General features: G+C 40.1%; 1 protein-coding gene and 1 long non-coding RNA gene across 12 annotated transcripts in view; one reads left to right on the top strand and one right to left on the bottom strand.

Moving 5' to 3' along the window:
- The window catches only part of FLT1 (fms related receptor tyrosine kinase 1), a 482624-nt gene that overhangs the window by 403477 nt on the left and 55895 nt on the right, over positions 1–23252 (top strand). For all 11 annotated transcript variants that reach the window (XM_083437024.1, XM_083437022.1, XM_083437023.1 and 8 more), the window contains 3 exons: positions 2907–3076; positions 3413–3569; positions 22620–22734. In XM_083437024.1, coding sequence (XP_083293150.1) covers positions 2907–3076; positions 3413–3569; positions 22620–22734 — 442 coding nt within the window. The remainder of the gene's footprint in view (positions 1–2906; positions 3077–3412; positions 3570–22619; positions 22735–23252) is intronic.
- Positions 15622–22670, bottom strand: LOC310676013. The gene is made up of 3 exons (XR_014510351.1): positions 22568–22670; positions 18472–18586; positions 15622–17350 (listed from the first exon to the last, which is right to left on the bottom strand). It is a non-coding gene; the product is annotated as an uncharacterized lncRNA (long non-coding RNA).

Genomic DNA, 23252 nt, shown 5'->3' with positions numbered 1-23252 from the left:
TGTTAATATGCATATTTTCAAAGCTTACAAAATAGCCATGTTTATTTCACTTAGGGTTGCCATATTTGCCGGACACAGCCGGCCATCGGAAATAGTGTCTGGATAGAAATCGCTGAACGTCAACAACTTTGGCCCCCCAAAAAGCTCAACATATTTAAGCTTTTTGAAATACGGCAACCTCAGTGCATATTTGTCTTGGGGCAAAGGCAGGGAGTTACTGCAGTTACTGTATTAAGTGTGCTTATTCAAAAGTAAACCCTGTGGCATTCAGTATAATATGCAGGCACCTCCCCACTTAGGTGGGGGTTATGTTCTCAGGTACCGCACATAAGTGTGAAATTGCATATAGTGGAGAACACAATCTCAAAAGCCTGCAAACACCTTCTAAACGTTTGGAAACCATTAAAAAACCCTTTAAAAAGCCAGCAGCATTTACCAGACTGGCATGAATGGTGGCAGTGGGGGCTCTCGGTCTTTCTCATTGCTGGAGGATGATGTGGAAACTACAAACTCCAACCATCCACAGACCTCAAAGTTTGGTGTAAAGGCTCATGGGATTGTAGTTGCAAAGGTTCCTTGGCTTGCTGGCCGTTTTCCCACTGTTTTTGCGCCTTTTTTGCAGTTTCCCCACTCTTTGGGGGTCATTTTTGCCCCCTTTGCAATTTAAATCAATTTATTTCATTATTTCCTGGTGCTGCATGTTTACGCGGTCGCGCATGCGTCAAACACGTGCAATGTTTAAGGTTCAAGCTTGGATTCAAATGAATCTCTGGCAGACCCTGTGTTGGATTCACCCATTTTAACCTGAAAAGCAAGCTTGGAGGCCTTCACCTGCCATTAGCATTTTAATTGCAAGGCCATTTGTCTTCATAATAAAAGTTGTCACAATCCCACCACAGGAACCCACTCCCCACAATGGCTGGTATTTCACTGTGGAGGAGGCAAGGGACAGGCAGTTGGCAACACATTTAATGTCACATTTAGTTTGGCCTTAAGAGATGACATAATTATTTTTGGTGACCCATTCTTTCTAAACTTGTTTCTTTCTAAACTTTCTAAACTTGTTGTACACTATCTTAAGAAGTCTTTCAAGGAGTGCTTTGGTCCAATTTTAATAGAAAACAATGTTATCAGTTTTGATCTCATTTTCGTCTTTGTTTTATTTAAATAATTGTAAATGTCAGTGGCTGTGGTTGAATTCATTACTGTTAAATGCTGTGTTAGAAGCTGAATAGGACAATTCCTTACATGCATGTAGAGTGCTAGTTCACAATACTTATTTTTGGAGGGTTTTTTTTAGTATAGCTGCACATATATTTTAACACTTGCATTTCATCTACACTGTGTGTTTTGTTGTGTTCTCTGGAATATGCAAAGCGTATAGATGGACTTCTTTCACAGTTTGAGAGCAATTGGTGGCCTCAGCTCCCCACTAGGGAAAAATGTGATAAAATAATGTATATTTATTTGCATGCTATGGGTTATCTCTAGGATGAATCAGTCTATGTCTGGGCCATGTCAGTTTTATAGGAGTCCATTTACAAGTTCATTCAATTTCTGCATTATTCTATTTAAAAAATGACACAAAGATTCATATTTTTTTTAGAATGTATTTTCTTCCAGTTTTAAACATATTTCTTTAAAAACAATGCATTTCTAAATGTATTTTAGCCCAAAATACCCATTTTACATGCATTTTGGTATATTTTTGAGAACTACAATACAAAATTTGGAGAAGTGCAAAATCTGAAAGAAAACTACATTCCAATCTGCACATTAGTCTGGAGGTGTGGATCAGTTCATTTTATGTTAGAATTCACAAAGAACAAATTCATCAAGCATACCTAGTCATACCCTCTTCATGTGTTATGAGTCACACTACAAGGAAACACAATGAGCCCACTCAAACTGCAAGAATTTAAGAATAGTCTTGATAAATAAGATTACAGACAGATCACTAAGATATTGCAAATGAGTAGTTGACAACACATTTTCTTTTTGTCTTACAAGATTTCCCCCAGAAAGAGTAAATCTGGATTAAATGGGTAGAAAAATGCAGACTGGCACATTCATGCCAGTGATGTTCTGTGGACTCTGCAAAAACCTTGCATAAATGCAGAGCACCACTTCCGCAATAAGCACCCATCTAGAAGCATCTAATTTCCAATTTGCTAGCCAAGTGCTTCTGTGAAGCCTACAGCAGGACACGTAGATAATAGCCTTTCTCAGATCTTTGTTTCCTCTGCACCCAGTGGTAGTAACATGTGAAACCATTCTGAGGATTGGATTTCTTTGAAGGGATGTTTACAGCCTTTCTGGAGCCATATCTTGATATCCTGTTGTACCAGAGAATTAAACCAACAGGTGTATTTGGGGGGGGGGGTATTAAAAAGACACACCTTTGAGATCAATGCAGATATTTCAAATGTTCTGAAAGCACTGTTACTAAAGCGGGGTTGGTTGGTTGATTATGCATTCAGCTTTGGTGTTCATTGCAAACCTTAGCTTTGGAGCCCTGAAAAGAAGAAGATACCAACAGTATTCCTGTTAGCTAACCCATGTTTCTCATTCTCTTCAAACACCTCCCTTGATTGTTTCCCTGCCACTGCTCTTAATTGATTAGCCGTCCTTTAGAGACTGGAGAAATACAGCACGCAACAACTTTGCATTACACATATATTTTTCCAAATGTTACTAAGGAGGTGTGTGAGAAGACTGTTAATTATCAACAGCCACCCTTTCCTTGTAAGATGTAATTAACCCCCCCCCCAATGTTACTGTTTTAAAACATTTATAAGCTTTGGGACCCAATTTGCTTCTTGAGCACAGATTATATTTGACTGATGCTTCCTTTGGAATATACATAAATAGTTGCAGAATTATGAATTCCTGTTGTCTTTTGATAGGTTGAAGGATGGGTTACCTGCTGCTGAAATGTGTGCCAGGTATATAATTAAAGGTTATTCACTAATCATAAGACATGTTGCTGAAGAAGATGCAGGAAAGTACACTATATTGCTGAGTACTCAGCAATGGAACTTGCATAAAAACTTGACAGTCACTCTGAGAATAAATGGTAAGTTGACAATACAGTTTATATTAATGACTTATTTATTATTATTATTTTATTTATTAAATTTGCATACTACCCTATACCTGTAGATCTCAGGGTGGTTCACAACATAAAATAACAATATAAAAAAAGAGAAAATACATAATAAAAACAAAAACAAAGGAAACCCAATAACTCAGTAATAAGGATTGTAGTCTTAATTGGAATAACTTCAGCCTGGCAACAGCATTAGTTCCTAAGAGCTGAGGGTCTTTCTTGTTTACCTTTAAAGATACAGTAATAAGGTACATGTTGTTTCAGCAATTTGATTTTTTTTGTGTTGCTGGTTTTATTTTACAGTGAAACCTCAGATCTATGAAGAAGTGTCTTCAATTGCTGGTTCTAATCTTCATCAAGTGGGAAGTAAGCAAATCCTAACTTGCATAGTTTATGGTAATCCTCAACCTACAATAAAGTGGACCTGGCAACCTTGTCAACAGACAAATTCCTCAGCAAGGTAGATCATTTTAGTTTCTTGTTTGCAATACCCTGCCATTAGCCTTCTATGTTGTTGTCTGAAGTCTCCTTCAATACTTATAACTCATGTTATGCAATTTGTGGTTATAAAGCTACAAATCATACTTTTTGAATTAATGACATTGGCAATTATGGTCTGCATATGTAGGATGTTCCCTGACAGAAGAGAAGGGAAGTCCCTGGTATAGCCCAACTGCACTGGGTAGTCTGGAGGCTTGCTGGAGGAAGCTGGCTTCAACAACCTAGTACTCTGATGGTTTGATGATAGATAGGTTAGATTTATCCCTTAAGCAGCCCTGTGTAAAGCTGTTTTTGGGATGGAGGGTGGCAATGTCTCATACTTTACAGAGGACAGTCCTGTTTGAAGGTGTCCTCTATTCGAAGGGCTGTCCAGTCAAAGTCTGGTTTAAAGTACGGGTTCTTGAAGTTGCCTATCAGCAGTTAGAACCTGGTCAGCAGACTGAGCAAACACATGGGTTCCAGCTTTTTCCACTATGTTTGGAAGCATTGTATTTTTATTTTTATTATAGTACATTGTATGCAAATTCCTTCTTTTTGATGATGCATAAGTGGACACACTCCTGGGATGTGAAGGAACCAACACATTTCTACTCTATACTCTGAGCTCTCTGGAGAGGCAGAGGACTAAATATGGCTTACCACCTCCATTTAGAGCATGGGTGGCTAACCTGTGGCCAACCAGCTCTAATCATCCCAGACCATTTACCATACTGGCTGGGGCAGATCAGTGTTGAGCAAGGCAAGGAAGGAGCCAAACCCATATGATCCTTTGAATTGAGAAGGGGACTACCCCTTCACAGTTTCAGGAACCATGTGGGAGGATCTCTTTCATTCCTGAGATTGCTTCAGAGGATAAAAGGGAAAGAAACATGCACTCTGACACTCCTTCTGGTCCTGACAACAACAACAATAATAATATTTATACCCTGCTCATCTGACTGGGTTTCTCTATGATACTATCATAGAGGGGTGAACTCTTCACCAGCTTGAACCCAGGAAAGGAACAGGTCTTGGCAAGAATCTTCCCAAGCCACATATTATTCCTGTAGAGGCTTCAGGATCAAGCATACACCTTTAGGATTTTACAACTTTCATAGGGATTGGACAGCTGTCACTTCAGTGTCTATTCAAATTGGGTGCTTAGCAACCCAGACAGGGTGAGGGGTGGGGGTGGGGTGGCTGTTCTCAGAGACAAATCCATTGAGGCTGAAAGCCCTGGTGTGGGATGAAGATCAAAAGGATGAAACATTTCCTCCTTTTTGCCTGTCCTTATTATCCCGCCCGTGACATTTTCTTGTAGTTTATTTTTTTTCGTCAGAAGGCCATGTTCTCAAAGGCACTTGCTGTAGTTTCATGTTTTCACAACAGATGAACTTTCCTCACATGTTTGTCCTGAGATAATAAAGGTGTGGTCTTCACTTCTGCAGAAGTATTTGAAAGAGCTTTCAGTTTCCCAAAGTCACTCTTGCCCTGAATGACATCAGCCAGAGCCCAGCTAGATTCTCAGGAAAACTAATAAAATCAGCCTATGTGAGATTATCAGTGATCTGAACACTGACCTGTTTATCTTGCATAAGATCTAGAAAAAAATGCTTTGCATCAACTCCATTTCCAAATGTTCTTCTTAGGAAGCATGTCCTACAAAAAACAAATAGATTAGCAGGGGGATTCATGCTAGAACAACTTTTTTCTATCTGTTATAACAATTGCTTCCTAATGAAAAAGTTAGTAGATATGCAAAGGGTTCATTAAGTTGATTTGCAGTTACAATATTATCACCAGATTGATTGGTGATATCTTCAAGCAAGCATCAATCTATGTGGAGAATCCTGTGCAGATGTTATATCAGTCATGTGGAACCGCTTGTCATCCACAACATCCTTTTTCTGTAACAGAGTTATTTATTTAATTTATGAATTGCTTCCCGTGAGGCATCCTGAAGCAGTTTACAGTACAATAAAATCATATAGAGAACAATTGCAGAAATAAAAACAGTGAAAACATTTGCTTTTATAAAAACAATTTGAAAAACTACACACACAAACAAACCAAATTTAAAACAGGAACAAAACAGATATGAAATCAGTTCAAATCTTATATATATACCAACTGGGTTCAAAATCAGTAAAGAACTTTCAGTCCCTCCATCTACTTTCCCACAGAGGGCCAAACTAAATGTTCACTAAATGCATAGCATGCAGCCACACATTTGCCTTTTTTTCTTTACTTGACTACTTGAACAGGGAGGCTAACTGTTATCAGGAAGGAAGCACATGGGGTGGACAGGCTTATCTCTTCCCTCCACAGCGCAATCAAAATAATAACCCCTTCTTCTGTGTAGCTAGGAGCCTTAGGGGAAAATTCCCATTAGTTCAAGTAGGACCTTTCCCCCCTCTCCCACTTTTAATTACATGAGAAAAATGTAATTTGTAGCTGCATGCTATATATTTTGTGATCATCTAGTTTGGTCCAGAGACTACTTTGGTTACCCTTTCAGCAAAATCAGATAGAAAGATGTCCTGCATATGTACAAACAAAATGAACAAAAGCTCTGTCCATTAAATGTACTTGTGGAACTCCATTTATTTCATTTGGATTTGATTTAACAAAGTATTAGAAATGTAGATACAGCTGAAGTTTTAGCAGCATTACTACTTTGCTATGACTTAAATGGTCAAATTCCTAACACCTTCAATATGAACATAGTCTGCCAGTCTAATTACAAATCTTTACTACTTATTTTAAAGTGGCATTAAAGAAAAGACTGAATGGCAGAATCATTAGTATGTGCTTGGGTAGTTGTTAAGAGGCAATGTAGTTTAGAATACTAATGAAGCATGCAAAATTACAAGAACAAGTGTTAATTGTGTGTGTTTAGAAATGATTGACCTGCCCAAATTTAATTGTGGGTGTCTGCAAACATGGAAGATCATTAGTGTGTGTATGTGTTTCTGCTTTCACCATGCCAACCCTGTAGGGTGATGGTTCCAAATCTTGGTTTATTTTAAGGTAAGAGCTATATGAAAATCTGGTGAACTAATAATGTAGATGTTTATATGAAATAATGGTAATAGTCTGGTCCTCTTGGTGCCTGAAAATCCATCACACTCACTGGGCACACCTTGGGCATCCTTTCCCTAGTGACAAGCTGAATGAGGAAGGTTGAGGGATTGGGTATGTTTAGCCTAGATAAGAGGAGACCGAGCAGAGATATATAACCATCTTCAAATATATAAAGGGCTGTCACATGGAAGATGGAACAAGCTTGTTTTCTCCTGCTGTGGACCCAAACCAAAGGAATAATAATAGTAGTAGTAGTAGTAGTAGTAGTAATAATAATAATAATAATAATAATAATTTTGTTATCTTTATGCTGCTTATCTTACTGGGTTGCCCCAGCCACTCTGGTTGGCTTCCAGCAAAATATAAAAACACAATAAAGCATCAAATATTAAAAACCTCCCTATACAGGGCTGCCTTCAGATGTCTTCTAAAAGTCGAATAGTTGTTTATCTGATGTCTGATGGACGGGTGTTCCTTAGGGAGGGTTCCACTGGAAGGCCAGAAAGGAGATTCCAACTAAACGTCAAGAAAAAAATTGACAGTAAGGGTTGTTTGACAGTGGAACAGACTCCCTTAGAAGGTGGTGTGCTCTCATTCATTTGAGGTTTTTAAGTAGAGGTTGGATGGCCATCTATCATAGATGCTTTAGTTGAGATTCCTGCACTGCAGGGTGTTGAACTATGTGATCCTCAGGGTCCCTTTCAACTACAGTTCTATGATTTTATTATATGTAGTCAATGGCCCCACCAACATGAATAACAGGGATATTCTACATCATGGGTAGACAAACTAAGGCCCGGGGGCCTGATCCGGCCCAATCGCCTTCTAAATTGGGCCCTCAGACGGTCTGGGAATCAGCATGTTTTTACATGAATAGAATGTGTCCTTTTATTTGAAATGCATCTCTGGGTTATTTGTGGGGCCTGCCTGGTGTTTTTACATGAGTAGAATTTGTGCTTTTATTTAAAATGCATCTCTGGGTTATTTGTGGGGCATAGGTTCATTTGCATTTGTTCATTCCCCCCCCCCCAAAAAAAAAATATAGTCCGACCCCCCACAAGGTCTGAGGGACAGTGGACTGGCCCCCTGCTGAAAAAGTGTGCTGAACCCTGTTCTACATGGTGCCCTCTGGCTGCTACATTCCAGCTCTCATCCATCCCAGCCTGCATGGTCAATAGAAAAGGATAATGAAAAGTGTTGTCTGGGATGATGGGACACCACATCAGTGACTTTCAGTGGCTTTTGCTTTATGCAATGTGCCCACAAGGCTACTAGGACATAAATGTATTGGCTTCCACTCTTGGACACAGTACTCAAACTCTCGGCTCAAGAAAACCAGAAAACTTTCTTCAGGAAGTCAGCGCAGGGTCTCAGCATCAGTTCACAATACAAGATACACAGTTCAAAAATCCATAGGCAGTTATAAGATCATCTGTGTGGTTCCCTTCATAAGATAGAAGACTTGAGTTTGCAGGTTAGTGATTCTGGGGGTGGGGAAGAGGATACTGGGTCTGTTCATGCAGATGACTTCACATCTTTGGTAATGGAGTCCAGCCTCTGATTCTCCACCTCAGCCGGCTCTGCTGATCTTTCAAACGCCTCTTCAGCTACTTTGTGGAGCTCACTCTCTGGAGGCAGTTCTCTTTCCTCAGCATACATCTTTCAACAGCAGGGTAGAACCCTCCTTCCCATCACTGCCTGAACTCTGCCCACTTCCAATTCCACGGTCCTCATCTTCCCCTGAAGGATCCTGCCATTCCTGCCCCATCTGCCATGGATCCCAAGACAATAAGTTATTTTGAAATAAATGGGATTTACATCCAAGTGAATGCGCTGTAGATCAAGGTGAGAGGGTCTTTATGCCACTTTTGTAGTGTAAAGGAGTCTTTTAGTTGGGTATTCATGTAATTCAGATTTAAACTTCTTTAGTGTGCAGTGAATGAACCATCATGTAAGGTAGAAGCAAGTCCTACAGTTGACATATAGCTTAGACAGAAACATGTGTTTTATAGAGATGGGACAAAGTATAGGGTATGCAAAAAATAAAGTTTGTGGAAAGAAAAAAAGGAGATTTCTTCCCTCTCCATTCAGACAAATAGGAAAAGGTAAAACAATTCAGCTAATATATTCTTTGCATTTATTCAGACTAAACAAATGGTAATATAAAGCAAGTAATTATATGCCCTGGCCCTTTATTCTGAATCAGATTTTGGTAGCTTCTAATGAACAGCAACTTTCATTCTATGAAACAGGAAGCAAGGAAACTGTGGCCCTTTCCAAACAGATTGCAATTTGCCTCTTGTTAATAATAACCCTGGAGAACTGGAACTAGCATTGACCTCTCTGTACATAGTGATGATAATTTGCATTGCTTGTTCTTGTCACAGTTAATACAGCGGCCAATTATTTCCAACTAATATGCTTGAAACTTTTGTCAAAGGCTTCTTTATGTGTCTCCATTGAACCAAGGTCTTTATTAACCAAGTTCTATCACTATGTGCTTTAAATCATCATCCTTTCCCAAGTCTAATAAATGATGATGAAGCATAAAACATAAAGGCATAGAAGGATAAATTCTGTTGCTGTTGTTTTTTTTTAGAGTCACTGATGGGTTGATTCAATCTGGATGGGGAAAATGTAGCAAAGATAGCTAAATGCTTTGGAGAAATTGTTTGAATGGTCTGCTTAGATTCTCTGCAAAAGCACAGGTTGGGGATAGGGATGGAAATGGAAATAGAATCCAGTGAACTCTGGTTCTGATCTGCACCACTTAGAGCAATGACCAGATCAGATCCAGTGTCCACTTTGAAATCTGCAGTCCTGCTTCTGAGTCTTTTTTCAGTTTTTAAAGGGTAATTCCTGTGACCTAAAGGAGTGGATTAGTGTGTGGGGTCCTTGTTCTGCTGCCATTCACAATGTAAATGCTGTAATTCTCCATGACATGGATAGAACTTGAGGTCATGCTGCCACTCTCTGGGAGATTGTACATTAAAATACTTCATTATCTCCATAGCTCCAGGAGTTGTGTGCAATAGATGGTTCTCTGGGTGGCTCAAATTACCTTTTGAAACTGGAAACAGTGTCAGAGGTAGCCCGCAAATCACCTTGCAAGCAGTTTTGTAGCTTGATTAGGACCCAAACTTTCATTATTATTTTTATTGGCGAAATCTCTCTGAAGAATATGGGAGCTTTCTGTAGAAAAGCAGAACTTGGGGCAGCATCAAATGGTCACTGGTGTTTTCACAGCAGATGTGTTAATTGTAAGGAAAAATCAGTTTCCCTCCCTGAACCTTGAAATTATTTGTGTGCTTAATATTAAAAACAATACTCACTCTTCGTTTTTCCTGGAATGGGACACATATTTAAAGCAGTTTCAAGGCAGAGTAATTTCTCCCTTCTTTGGACTTTTCAAAAATTAAAAAAACATGGAAACGGCATGGATGAATGGCATTTCAAAGTTTTGCCTTGGGTTCTAAGTGTGTTGTTTTGGCTGTTATTTTGGCTGAACCCTATGAATGGAGACTATACTAGCCTCTCCTAGCACATAATTGAATAGCACTTGTACATTTTTCCAAGGGATGCAGCTTTTCACCTGATAAGGAAAACTAGCACTTCAACTGTAAAATGTCTGCTTGCTTCTTTTAACCTCTTGTTTTCAATTTTATGTATCAATATCATTCTTTTTTGTGTTTACATTTCAACTTCCTAGTTTCTTACAGGTTAAAGAAAATGTTAAGAAGGTTGGGCATCAGAAAAATGATTTACGGGTCATGTAGTAAGAGGAAATAGAGCCATTGTCCTCTTAGAATACAAGATAGTGGAATTGTTCAATGAAATTGATTGGTAGAAGGTTCAAAACACACAAAGGAGACAGTCATGTAGTGTAAGATTAGTGTATGGGAATTAGTGTATGGGATTCATTGCCACAAGATGCTATTACTTGTATGGCCGTTATCTTAAGTTCATAACAACCACTATAGTTAAATGTAACTACTGTATTCAGAAGGAATACATATCTTAAACTACAAGACTAGAGACAAAGCAAAAGAGGGACAGGTCTTACCCAATGAGTCCATCCCTATGGATTTGCATGGGGAAGCTCAGCATCAAACCCATTTTTGTATAGTAAGCATTTCATATAAAGAGTGTTGCTTGCTGTGGAGAGAGTAGACTGGGGGTCTGTAGTGCATACAAATACTGGTTAAATTTTGGCAGCTAAAGTAACCCAATACAGCATTTTACTACAGAAAAAGGGTGACCACCATTTGCAGAGACATTACATCATTTACTTCATGGGATGTTGGGGCCAATGGCGTGGGCTGTTCCTCATCACGTGACAGCAGGCAGTTTGCTTCTGGGACCACCGCCAGAATCTCGCCCCTTTCGACTTCTCTCCTTTTGATATATGTTCTGATATGTTAGACTTAGGGATGAATAGATCAATCTATTTCTGGTTCATATCAGTTTTGCCTGTGTTCATTCATATGTATTGCATCCAATTTCTGTAACTTCTAGGGTTTGGGGGTTTTTTTAGCCACATGAAAATGCATGTTATTTTAAACTTTTATTTATTTTACACATTTCTGTATCCATGTTATCATAAAATACACATTTTTATACACATTTTTGGTATATATCTTGAAGTGCATCACAGTTTGGTTAGAGTGTCAGAGGGCATAGGACTAGGAAGATTCATGCTCAAATCCCCATTCAGCCACGGAATGACTTTGGGCCTGTGAGCATCTCCCAGCCTAAACTCACAGGGTTGTTGTGAGCATAAAAAGGGGAGCGTAAAAAGGGGGATGGAGAACCATACAAGGCATTGTGAGCTCATTTGCAGAAGGGTGCAATAAAATGCAATCATAGGTGAGTGTGATTGAAGAAAGGACTAGAATTCTTCATTCCTCCTCCACCAATTAAACTTTAGCATTTAGCTGGTTGTATATAATGATCATCCATGCACAAAAGTGTATAAATGACCTAGCAATTTCTGGGAAACTGCAGGAGATTGTATTTAGCTGCATGGTGGAGTCCATTGAAGCACCAGACATCAGGGTGCTGAGTAATCAGTAGGACATGTAATCTCATTGCATTTAGAAACATTAGCTCATTGATTCAGGAAGCAAAGGAGCATAACAGCTACAATGAGCCCGGAGAGGTTGTAGTGTCTTGCGTAGGGTTAAAGAAGGAGCAGACCTTTACTGGAACACTGCCAAGGTGACTTGGTTTGACTGCCAGTGCTGCAATGTATTAAAGCTGGTGCAGGTGGTTACTATGTGTGAATAACGGTATATGCAGTTATGTTCACATAAACTCTGTAATTTCAGAGGGAGTACTCTGAAAAATTGCACTGATACTTTGGTGAAAAGTGGTTTTCCAAAGCAGTCTGCTCTCAGAAATACTCACTGTAGAGTTCTGGCAAAATAGGTCCTCTGACATGGCAGATGTGAACTGACAACTTGGGCCATTCCAAGGTCACTCACTGGCAGGAGTGCCAACTATGTCCTTGTAATTTTTGTAGAATGATTCAAATTGAATTGAAATTAAAAGTTATGAAAAAATTAAAGCAATAGGACTGCAAGTGGGGCAGACTAAAATACTGTGGAAAGGAACTCTTTTAGCTTTCTTTCCATGTTTGATATATAGCTGTGCTTTTTTCTAAACGTATCAAGTCCCCTTCATTGGGGGGAACATCTTATATTTATTTTCATATTTTAGGTTGTCTAACCTCCCACAGTCTGATATTATTAAGGTAATTAATTAAATCTGTATATTGCCCTATACCCGTATATCTTAGTGCAATTCACAACATAAAATCACACTATAAAAGCCACAAAATACATAATAAAAATAAGAACAAAAATGTATTAAAAGGCATTGGATTTCAATTAGCTTAGGGCCTGGAAGAAGAGAAACATTTTTGCCTGGTGCCTAAAGGTGTATAATGAAGGCCCAGCCGAACCTCCACAAATGGAGAGACACTGCAGGAAAGGTCCATTATTGTGTTGCCACCATCCAGACCTCTCATGGAGGAGGCGCACAAAGAAGGGCCTCAGAGGATGATTTCAGGGTCCAGGTGGAAGAGGTGGTCCTTGAGGTATAGTTTCTACAAAGCACATACCTTGGCTTAGCATTGTGTGCAACTGCAGCCAGAGATTACCCAAGAAGGAATTACCCCCATAGCATTGTATAGACCAGGACTGTTCCTTTTTTTGAAATTTTGTTCTGATAAAGTAAGAGGTATATAATGAGACTAGATTGGAGGCAGCAGTTATACATTTCCCTGTGATCCAAACCCATTCAGTAATTTGAATCTATGACTTAGTGGTAATAAAGCTACTCATTTCAATCAAGCAGCTGTTTTTTATTTTGAATTGACAAGGTGACATGTAGTAAACTCTTAGCTTGGAAAACTTCCCTCTCCATAGTTATAAATATATCATGCTATTGTGCTTGGCAAGCTGCAAGCAAATGGAGGTAAGATCTCATTAAGGGAGCAAACTGTGGAGTAGGGAGAGGACAGTGTGAAGCTAAGGGTGATAACAGTGGCCTTGTCCAGAATAGGCCATGGGAGTTTTCTTATCTAACTTAAGCAGGAGGTGCTGGGAGCTTCCTGTGCGAAATTAGGAGCATACACTGCTTTCCTCTTGTTGTTTGGCTTCCTCCTGTATATAAGACGGTTCCCAGCACAGTGATTATCTTTGCATCTTCAAACATGGCACAATCTACTTCCTTAAGAGTATGATGTATCCTTTAGAGTCTTGCCGTCTTTCTCCCCCCATCCTCCCTCTGTCCTCCTGTTCTTCTCAATAGCTCATCTGTGTCCTAAGCACTTTTAAGGTTCAGTAACATATGGAATACATATACAGATATGTAACACCAACACACAGTAAATGTGTACATCATATATTGGATCCTTCTTTGGAAATGTCCAAAACTACTACACAGCAAGTGCCTTGGGGGGGGGGGGGATCAGAGTGTCAGATTAACAGCTCTGACCGTTCCTTCCCCTTTCTTGAAATATCTGTGGAAATCTAAATTGGGATTAATGACTAATGGTTTGCCAAAGTGATAGCTTGTTTCTCTAATTTTGGCCATCAGATCCCTAAGCATGTGCACAAAAGGTGCAAGTTTGCGTGCATAGCAAAGTAAGAGCGAGATTTGTGATTCACATTTTTAACTAAACTCTGTGAACTAATATGCATATGTTGTGTCCACTGTGTCCACAGTACACAATTTCCAGGTTGTGTAGGGTAATAATATGACCAATTATTGCTATTGACATGGATTTTTTAAAAATCCTCAAATGTTTTTGAATATTCACCATTTGTTGCACGGCTCTTTTTTTATTGGATACTTTCCAGCTACAAGTCATCCCTGTGAGCTAATAAGTGCTTCTGATTAGCAAACAGGATGACGCATTTATCATATATGGATAATTAATTGCCATGATTGACAATGTTAAGTATCACAATGCACAATGAATGCATTTTTGCAATATTTCCAGGGGATTCATAGTGAAACCAGAACAAGTCATGATGGATTTTATACATTCACAGAAATCTATCATCTCTCACATAACTGCGCTTGACACAAATACTTGCTTTCTGCTACAAATCACCACATATTAAAAATCAAGGGACTTTGCACCTCCAACCAGTTCTGCAAGGTCAGAACAACAACCTCAGAAGCCTGAATTGGAAATAACAATATTAAAATTTGAAGACGTGAATATGAAAGCTGGTGCAGTGCAGTGGCAAGGCTACGGAGCTATGAACAAGAAAGACATTGGTTCAAATATTTCCTTAGCTGTAATCAGAGCCGGCTCACCCATGAGGCAAGGTGAGGTGACTGCCTTGGGTAGCAGGATCCACCAGGGCAGCAGATCCGTCCTCCAAGGAATGCCTCACCCGCTGATGCCACCACTGCCGCATACTCCTTGGAAGCTAGATCTGCCACCTCCTTGGCTTTAGCCACCCTGCCAATGCCACCTCAAGAGCGGCCTCTTGGCAAATAGGAGGCGCTGTTTGCCTCCTCCCACCCCTAGGGAGGAAATGGTAGGGGCTGCCATCTAGGGTCTCCTAGGGTGTGTACTTGCCCAGTGTGATTCAGAGCAAACCCACCCACCCCCGCATACCCTTTGATTCCCACTTCAATTGTGCTGCAACTATGGTATGGGGATTGCCCCATTTTTTGCCCTGGGGTAAAGCCTCTAGAGGGGTGCCATTAAGGTCCCAGCCTCTGCGAGTATGTACACAAATGTTCGTGTGGGGTTACTAAACTGGGTCTTCAACCCGGGGGAAATAAAGCCTTGTTTCACCCGTGGGTGTGATTGATTTGATTCCCCCACCCCCACTCATTCCCAGGTTAGAGCTTCACTCACCCATTTGTCCCCGATGTAGATTTTTATTCTCCCCCTTTGTTCCTGATGCAGATTGTCATTCTCCCCATTTTTCTTGGTCACGGGGTGGCACCATTTTGTGGTTTGCCTGAAGTGTCAAAATGTCTATGATCTCCATAAGTAGGCTTAGGGAATTCACACACCCACACCCTTTTTTGCAATGATTTGACAGGGAGTGCAGACCTTGTTTGCCTTATGATGTGACAACTTTAGCTTGACTCTCAGCTGTGAGAGGATTGGGATGTGAGGAAGCTCCCAGTGTTCTTTTCTGACCCTAACTCTTTCTCTGTGTGCCAGCAGAACGTTCTGGGGCGGAACCTACTTGGACAGAGCCTGGCTAGTTTATGAATAACTGACTGTAGACCTATAAGATCCATGTTCTCTGTCCACACTGTCATCATATATCTTACTGTTTTAAGACCTGCCAGTCAAAGTGCAGTTTAAAGATAAAGAACTATAAGAAGGGAGAGCAGGGCCTTGAAGCTGCCTATTAGTTATTAGTACGTGGACAACAGACTGAACAGATACACAGATTACCTTGGCACAGTTTTCCTCACTATGGTGAGATGGATTGCATTTTTATTTAAATTACAATAATTACTTCTGTGATTGCTACTGTACATACAACCTTGTATCAAATTGGTGTCCTCTTTTGACCATTTTGGGTGTGATGCATTTCCACATTCTTTGTAATTTATAAATGGCCACCCTAGATCACATCTCCTACACACTTGAGCTCCCTTGAAGATGAGGTGTTTCTGTCCCTGCCATGCTCTCCCACTTGGCTATTATCTCCTGGTTAATCACAACTTCCATCAGCTTTCAGTTCCATTTCTAATATATCAAGGACCACAGATTGTCATTAAAGCATGTCTTTACCTTTTTTGAACCCAGCAATGTGATGGGAAAGGAAAACTTGCCCACCTTGCAAAAAAATAAAAATATTTATTAAAAAACAAAATTCCTATTATGTCAAATCTTTATTTTGTTCTTAAGTGTAAGGTATATTAATATTATTGAGATTTCATTGTCTTCTTATGTTATGCATTACAGTAAGCAGCCTCCTTGTTGTCGTCACCTATTTTTGTTACCATTCATTGTATGTTATCCAGTTCTACTCCCCGCAACCAGAATTTTAAAAGGGGCAGAAAGGTCAGCCTTGGGCAGATCAAACCCTCTAGGTAACTGAAAGTAGCTGTTTGGATCCAGCTTCTATTTTTAGTATTTTTAATTAGTATTTTGTATTTTGATATAGATGATTAGATTTGTTTTATGGGATTTTATGGGATTTCTTGTGGATAAGGAATAAATGGGCAATTTTTAAAAAACAACCCATAATCTGTAAACTATGCACTCAGTGTGTAGAATTATTATAGATTTGTACAGCGATAGTAATGTGTTCAACTCTCTCCTGATGAAATTAAAGGCGCTTAAAGCAGCTTAATTTTGGTCCTACATTATCTGTTTGCCTTCTGCTTGGTTCAAACCATTGCACTTAAGCTTTTCACTGTTTGTTTTTAATTGACTGGATGTGTTTTTATCAGAAGTGTATTGTAATCAATGGTGAAGTTCTGCATTGAGTGGATACTATTTAGAAAGTACATCCATTCATGCGCAACTGTTCTGGGAGCTTTCCCCAGTTACATCAGCACCTCTTCTTTGATAGCAACATACTCTGAATTTTCTAATGCATTAAAGATGTTCTTTGAGGCATTTTAGCTAATTTGAACATATGAAGGTGTCTTATATCTGAGTCAGACCTTTGGCCCGTTTAAGTTAGTACAGTCTCCTGGGTATACTTTCCTCAGATAGATAATTACTGCAATTGACATGGAGATCTAATGTTTGCAAAGTGTGTGCTCTTCCTCTGTTTAGTGATCATTGTGAATTAATTAGTTCAAGCCACAGTTTTCAGTAACTGAACTGATGTAATTCTTTGTGAAACAAGCTTTTAAAAACAATTCGTGCTCTTTTATGTATCACAAACAGACCCTGGATCAGTCTAACGCAGGGAAATCTGTAGATTATCTTGTGGCTTATAAATGCAGTGAATGACTGTAATAATGAGATAGTTACCAGATGCGGGGGGACATTATTTCAAACTGCTCATGCTTTCGGTAGTTTTAGTGCAGTGATGGGGAACCTGTGCCCCCCCCCAACTGTTGTTGAACTCCAAGTCTCATTAGCTCCAGTCAAGATGTCAGGAATCATGGAAGTTGTTGGTTAGCAACGTCTGGAGAGCCACAAGTTCCTCCTCTTTGTTTTAGTGGAAAACACTGAAATAAAGAAATAAGGGAAATTGTACCATTTTCATAGAATCTTGGAGAAGTGGGAAAAGAAATGTCATTAAAAAAAATTAAAATACAGGCAACGATTGATTTGCTTGCACCCAATTGATGTGCGATCGTGCATGTGCACACAGCGCCAAACCCAGAAGTGACCCTAAAACATCACTAAAACATCAGGATGGAATGGGGGCGGGCAAAACGGGGGTGGGGCAAGGTGGAATACTTTATGTGGGCCATGCCAACATGCACAGGGATATGGAACGTAACCCCTGTGCAAAACAAAGGATTGCCTGTACAATCCTTTTATATTCCCTTTAGAGGTAATAGCCTTCTCAAGATGATTTACAAAATAAAAGCATGAAACTGTAATATACAGTGAACTAAAACAGCATTAAAATAACAGCATAAAAAAAAGGCATCAAAATGACTATTTTATATAATAGTAACTGAAATTAGGGCTGTGCACTGGATCTGGCCAAATTCCAGATCCTGAACCAAATCGGGCCTATTTGGGTTGACTTGTGATTTGAATTGAGTTGAAGCAACCTCAGTTCACCCTGGGTCAGATCAAGTCCACCTGGAGCTATCTGGCCTGCCAAAATTGGATGGTCTGGCAGTGAGGAGAGAGAAGCAGAAGGCCTCCCCCCCCCCACCTGACCCCCCCAATCAGATGTTTAATCAGGGTTTTAAACCTTGATTAAACATGGGGGCAGTTGAAGAATTAGGGTTTTTAAATAATTAAACAAATTTCTTTAGGGGGAAAAGGTAGAATGTCATTTTTAAAAGTTATTTAGGAGGTTTTGCTAAGAGTTCAGCAGTTCAAGAGCACATTCGGTCAAGTAGTGCTACTGTAGTAACCTTGTTCACTTGTTTTGTTGGGTTCCATGTCAAGTTCCCTGCTACCCAAATGTATGTTGCATATAATGGTTATGATACATGTTACATGAAACGATCAGGTGTTTTCGTTCAGTGACATAAAGGACTGAGGAAGTTAATGCCTTAGGAAAGGATTGGTACTTCTTTGATCAATGCTAGCTATTTGATCACAAACTTGTGTTTTTAAATCCTACTTTTCTGAAGGCAATGATTTACATATGAAAGTAACTTACTAATGCAGGAATTTGATTCATTTGTTTTGAAGAACCTGCACCCAGATCTTGAGAAGTAAAACATTTGATCCAAAGTCAAAGCTGTTCCATTCAAAGCGGAACTGTGAACACCTAGCTTTAAACAAAACAAGAGTCTCTCTCCAAAAGAATGTAAAGAGATGAACGCAATGTAACAAGCATTCCAATAGACTTATTACCATATGCATCAAATTAGGTTTAAGACAATAAATTAGTTCCATAAAGGGTGATTAAGAGCCAGGACATTATGTAAGATAACCAGCATTCCCGCCCACTCTTGAAATTTCATAATCAACAATACGTTGTGGCATTCTCCTTCTGCTCTACAAGATTGAAGACATTTAAAATGTTTTGACATAAATTTCCATATTTTCACAATTTGTGAGGCTTTATTCCAAACTTAGTATGTATAAAAAATAGAAGACTTTGGCCATCTTCAGATGCTTGCATCCAGTGTTTAGCAGACAACAATGATGACAGGCATAGCTCATGTGCTTATTCCCACAGGCCCCCTCATATGTTTACTTAAGACTGGTGATGCAGGTAGTACTGTGATCTAAACCACTGAGCCTCTTGGGCTCGCCGATCAGAAGTTTGGCGGCTCGAATCCACTCGATGGGGTGAGCTCCTGTTGCTCTGTCCCAGCTTCTGCCAACCTAGCAGTTTGAAAGCATGCCAGTGTGAGTAGATAAATAGGTACCACTGTGGAGGGAAGGTAAATGGCATTTCCATGTACTCTGATTTCTGTCATGGTGTTCAATTGTGCCAGAATCGGTTTAGTCATGCTGGCCACATGACCCAGAAAGTTGTCTGTGGACAAATGCTGGCTCCCTCGGCCTGAAAGCAAGATGAGCACCGCGCCCTATACAGTGGTACCTTGGTTTACATACGCTTCAGTTTACATACGCTTCAGGTTACAGACTCCACTATTCCAGAAATAGTACCTCGGGTTAAGAACTTTGCTTCAGGTTGAGAACAGAAATCATGCTCCGGCGGCTCAGCAGCAGCAGGAGGCCCCATTAGCTAAAGTGGTGCTTCAGATTAAGAACAGTTTCAGGTTAAGAACGGACCTCTGGAACAAATTAAGTACTTAACCCGAGGTACCCCTGTAGTCGCCTTTGACTGGACTTAACCGTCCAGGGGTCCTTTACCTTTTTGTTGTTATTGTTGTTGTTGTTTAGTCGTGTCCGACTCTTAGTGACCCCATGGACCAGAGAATGCCAGGCACTCCTGTCTTCCACTACCTCCCACAGCTTGGTCAAACTCATGTTCATAGCTTTGAGAACACTGTCCAACCATCTCCTTTATGTTTGTAGCTTCAAGAACACTGTCTAACCATCTCCTTTACTTAAAACTGACTATGATGAATGCCTGAACAAGGCTATTCTCATGTTATTATTTAGTTTTTGAAACCAAGGAACAAAAGAAATAGTAATGTAAGCAAGTTTTTCATGTTAAGAAAAGAGTCTGCATTGGAAGGGAGACTCTGTCTTAATACTAACAGATGTTTTTATGAGACATAGACAGTTATACTGAAAGATCTGGTTGTTAACTCTACACATTTGTCCAGGTCCCAATGCAGTCCTGCCAATTTGGATTCTACTCTCACACTTGACCAGAAATCAAACAGGCCATCTGTAACATGACAGAGTTTAAATAAGGTTTTGGATAGATCCTTAGATTGTAAGCCCCCTTGGAGACAAACTATTAACATTTAGAAAAGCTGCTGTATGCCACTCTGAGCCTATGCAATAGAATGGGATATACAGTTGCAATCAAAATTATTCAACCCCTCACAACTGCACAAATACAACAGGTGTTGTCTCAAGCACACCTGATGCAACTAATCAAGGGCTTCATTAGTTGCACCAGGTGTGCTTGAGCTGGGACACATGAAATACCTGAGCTGGGTTTGCTGAGTGTTAAATTTGGCTGCATGTTAGAAATATGGCTAAGTCAAGAGAATGGTTCCAAAAGGTAAGAGAAGATATCACCCTTCACAAACAAGGAGCAGGATACAAAAAGATAGGGAAGGCACTATCTTTGTTCCTAGAGACACCATTGGAAGCATAGTTCGCAAGTTCAAAGTTAAAGTAACACTGGTTACACTACCTGGACTGGGCAAAAAAAAGAAGTTATCTGCTGCAGCAACCAGATTTCTGAGAAGGTAGACTGGGGAAAATCCTCAAATGACTGCAAAAAAGCTGCAGCAAGACTTGGGGGTAGCAGGCACTGAGGTTTCAGTGAGCATATTAAGGCCGTACTAAACACAGATTTCCATGCCAGAACTCTACACCACCACTGACCCAAAAGCACAAGAAAAGTTGGCTCCAATATGCTCAAAATCATATAAATATGCCACAGAAGTTTTGGGGTTCTGTTTTGTGGAGCGATGAAACAAAATTGGAACTTTTCAGCCCCATGGATCAGGGTTACATCTGGAGGAGGAAGAATGAAGCATATGCTGAAAAGAACACTCTGCCTACAGTGAAGTGTGGTGGTGGTTTGGTGATGCTGTGGGGCTGCTATGCATCCTCTGGCACTGGAAACTTGAAGTGTATGAAAGGCAGAATGGATTCATTGAAGTATCAGGAAATCCTAGGAGGAAACATCATGTTGTCTGTGAGGAAGCTGACGCTTGGGCTTCATTGGACCTTCCAACATGACAATGATCCCAAGCATACCTTAAATTCCCCTAAGGCTTGGTTGCAGAAGAAGTCCTGGAAGGTTCTACAGTGGCCATCAGTCACCTGACTTGAACCCCCTAGGAAATCTCTGGTGGGATTTGAAGAAGGTGGTAGCAGCACGCAGACCCAATATTCTTGAATTGGAGACGTTGCTCATGAGGAATGGGCTAAGATTCCTCAGGAAATGCTGCCAGAAGCTGCTGTCTGGCTATGCATCTTGTTTGCAGCAGGTCATAGCAGCAAAAGGCTTCTCTACTAAGTAATAAAGATGCTTGCAATGAAGGGGTTGAAAAATAGTGAAACTGGAGAATCCAGTATAAGTTGCAATTTCAGCTGAATTTTTAAGCATCCATTGTAGTCGGTAAATTTTGATAATAAACCTGATGGGAGTTGAATAATTTTGATTGCAACTGTAAATCAGGTAAAGAAACTAGAGACTTCATATTTTAAACATTTCTTACTTGAGCTTCAAAACCCTTCTTTGGTAAATGAAACCCAACTCTTGTCCATATGTTTCACATGTTAATGACTTGTACCTGGAAAACTTAATGAGTGGTCAGAGGGAGAAGACTAGGAGGAGGAGGAGGAGGTGTCAGAAGCTGAAGAGGTAACAGGGTTTAGTGAGTAGGAAGAGTCTGTGGCAGAGAGCAGCCCAGAGTTATGCAAAGTTATACAATGTATAGTTATACTAATCAAGTAAAAATCTTTTAAATACTATACATTAAGTCCGCAACTTACTTACACTATCACAACCTTATGCGTGGGGTGGGGGTTTATTCATTTTTTCCCCACCAGCAACCCCAGTGGGGGTTTTTGCTTACTGGGCTTTGGGGAATGAGTGAGAGGCCTCTGACAGCATCCCCAAGCCCTTGTGCCACCTTTTCAAATCCCAGTAATCATGGTGGTGCCTTCCTTACCAGCCTTTGGGAAGGAGATGTGAATGCTCTGGGAAGGTCACAAGAGGGGCCTGCAAAGCTCTCAGGGCCCTCCTGCAACCTTCCCAGATCCCGTTAAGCAGCCCTCCACATCAAGGGGAGTTGGTTCTGGGGTTCCTGATTTTGTACAATTTTGCCTTGACGCACAGACCCTCGGAACTGAACCCCTGTGTAAGTGGCATGCCCACTGTGTAATGTGTGTGTGTGCATACTGCACATGTCTTTAGGCTACATAAGGCACATAATGCACATATTACACTCTACCTCAAACATGCTCAGATTTGTGTGAGGGATAAAATTCAGATTATAGCATAAACCATAAAATTCAAATCTTGAACTTAAATCTATACTACAGTGTATAACTAACCAATGTTTTAAGAAGTTTAGCTGTGGGTGTCTCATAATTAAGCCTGTGCAGTGGGCCCCAACTGCAACCCATTGTCTGTAATGACTTACCAATTTGATGTCCTACTTCACTCTTACTAAACTCTCATTGCTCTCATCATAGGTATGAATTTTGCTCCAATCCAGAGAGACCTTTCATCTTGAAACCTGGGAGCACTATAGGAAACAGAATCGAAACCATCACACAGAAAACAGCAATAATAGAGGGAAAGAATAAGGTATGGTAATTTTAAAGATAAAGTACTTCAACCTTGGGTATTCGTACTATGAACTGTTTTTAAATGCTGGATGATTAGTTGCTGGAAGTCTCTTCACAGCTGAGAAGAGGTTTCAGAAATCAAATCCCAGCTTATTTCTGTTGCAGTGTCGTAGTCACATTACAGAAGTACACATTCTGTTCACAGTTCTTGTGGATATTGGCCATACTATCCGTGCAAATAGCAGATTGGTCCCATAAGGTAGTGTGCCTTTGGTGACTCAGTAAGGGGCTGTTAATAATTAGCAGCAGAAGCCTCTTTTGATGCTTAAATTCTCATTTTGATGCTGTCTGGGACTGGATAGGACAAACATTATGTCTCAAATTGAACAAACTATTACATGATATCAAATCCCACCAGTACTGCAAACCTTACCAAACAACTTTGAATTCCAAGGCACACCATTCTGCACCACTTCCCACGTATCTGGTTTTTAAGTTAATTTGCTAATAGTTGCGATGCTACTTTGGTAGTCACAT

Source organism: Podarcis tiliguerta (genome assembly GCF_965153285.1).
Source record: "Podarcis tiliguerta genome assembly, chromosome: 4".
In the NCBI taxonomy this organism is placed as follows: domain Eukaryota; kingdom Metazoa; phylum Chordata; class Lepidosauria; order Squamata; family Lacertidae; genus Podarcis; species Podarcis tiliguerta.
The sequence above is the reverse complement of the archived record's forward strand: the minus strand, read 5'-3'. Positions and strand labels throughout refer to the sequence as shown.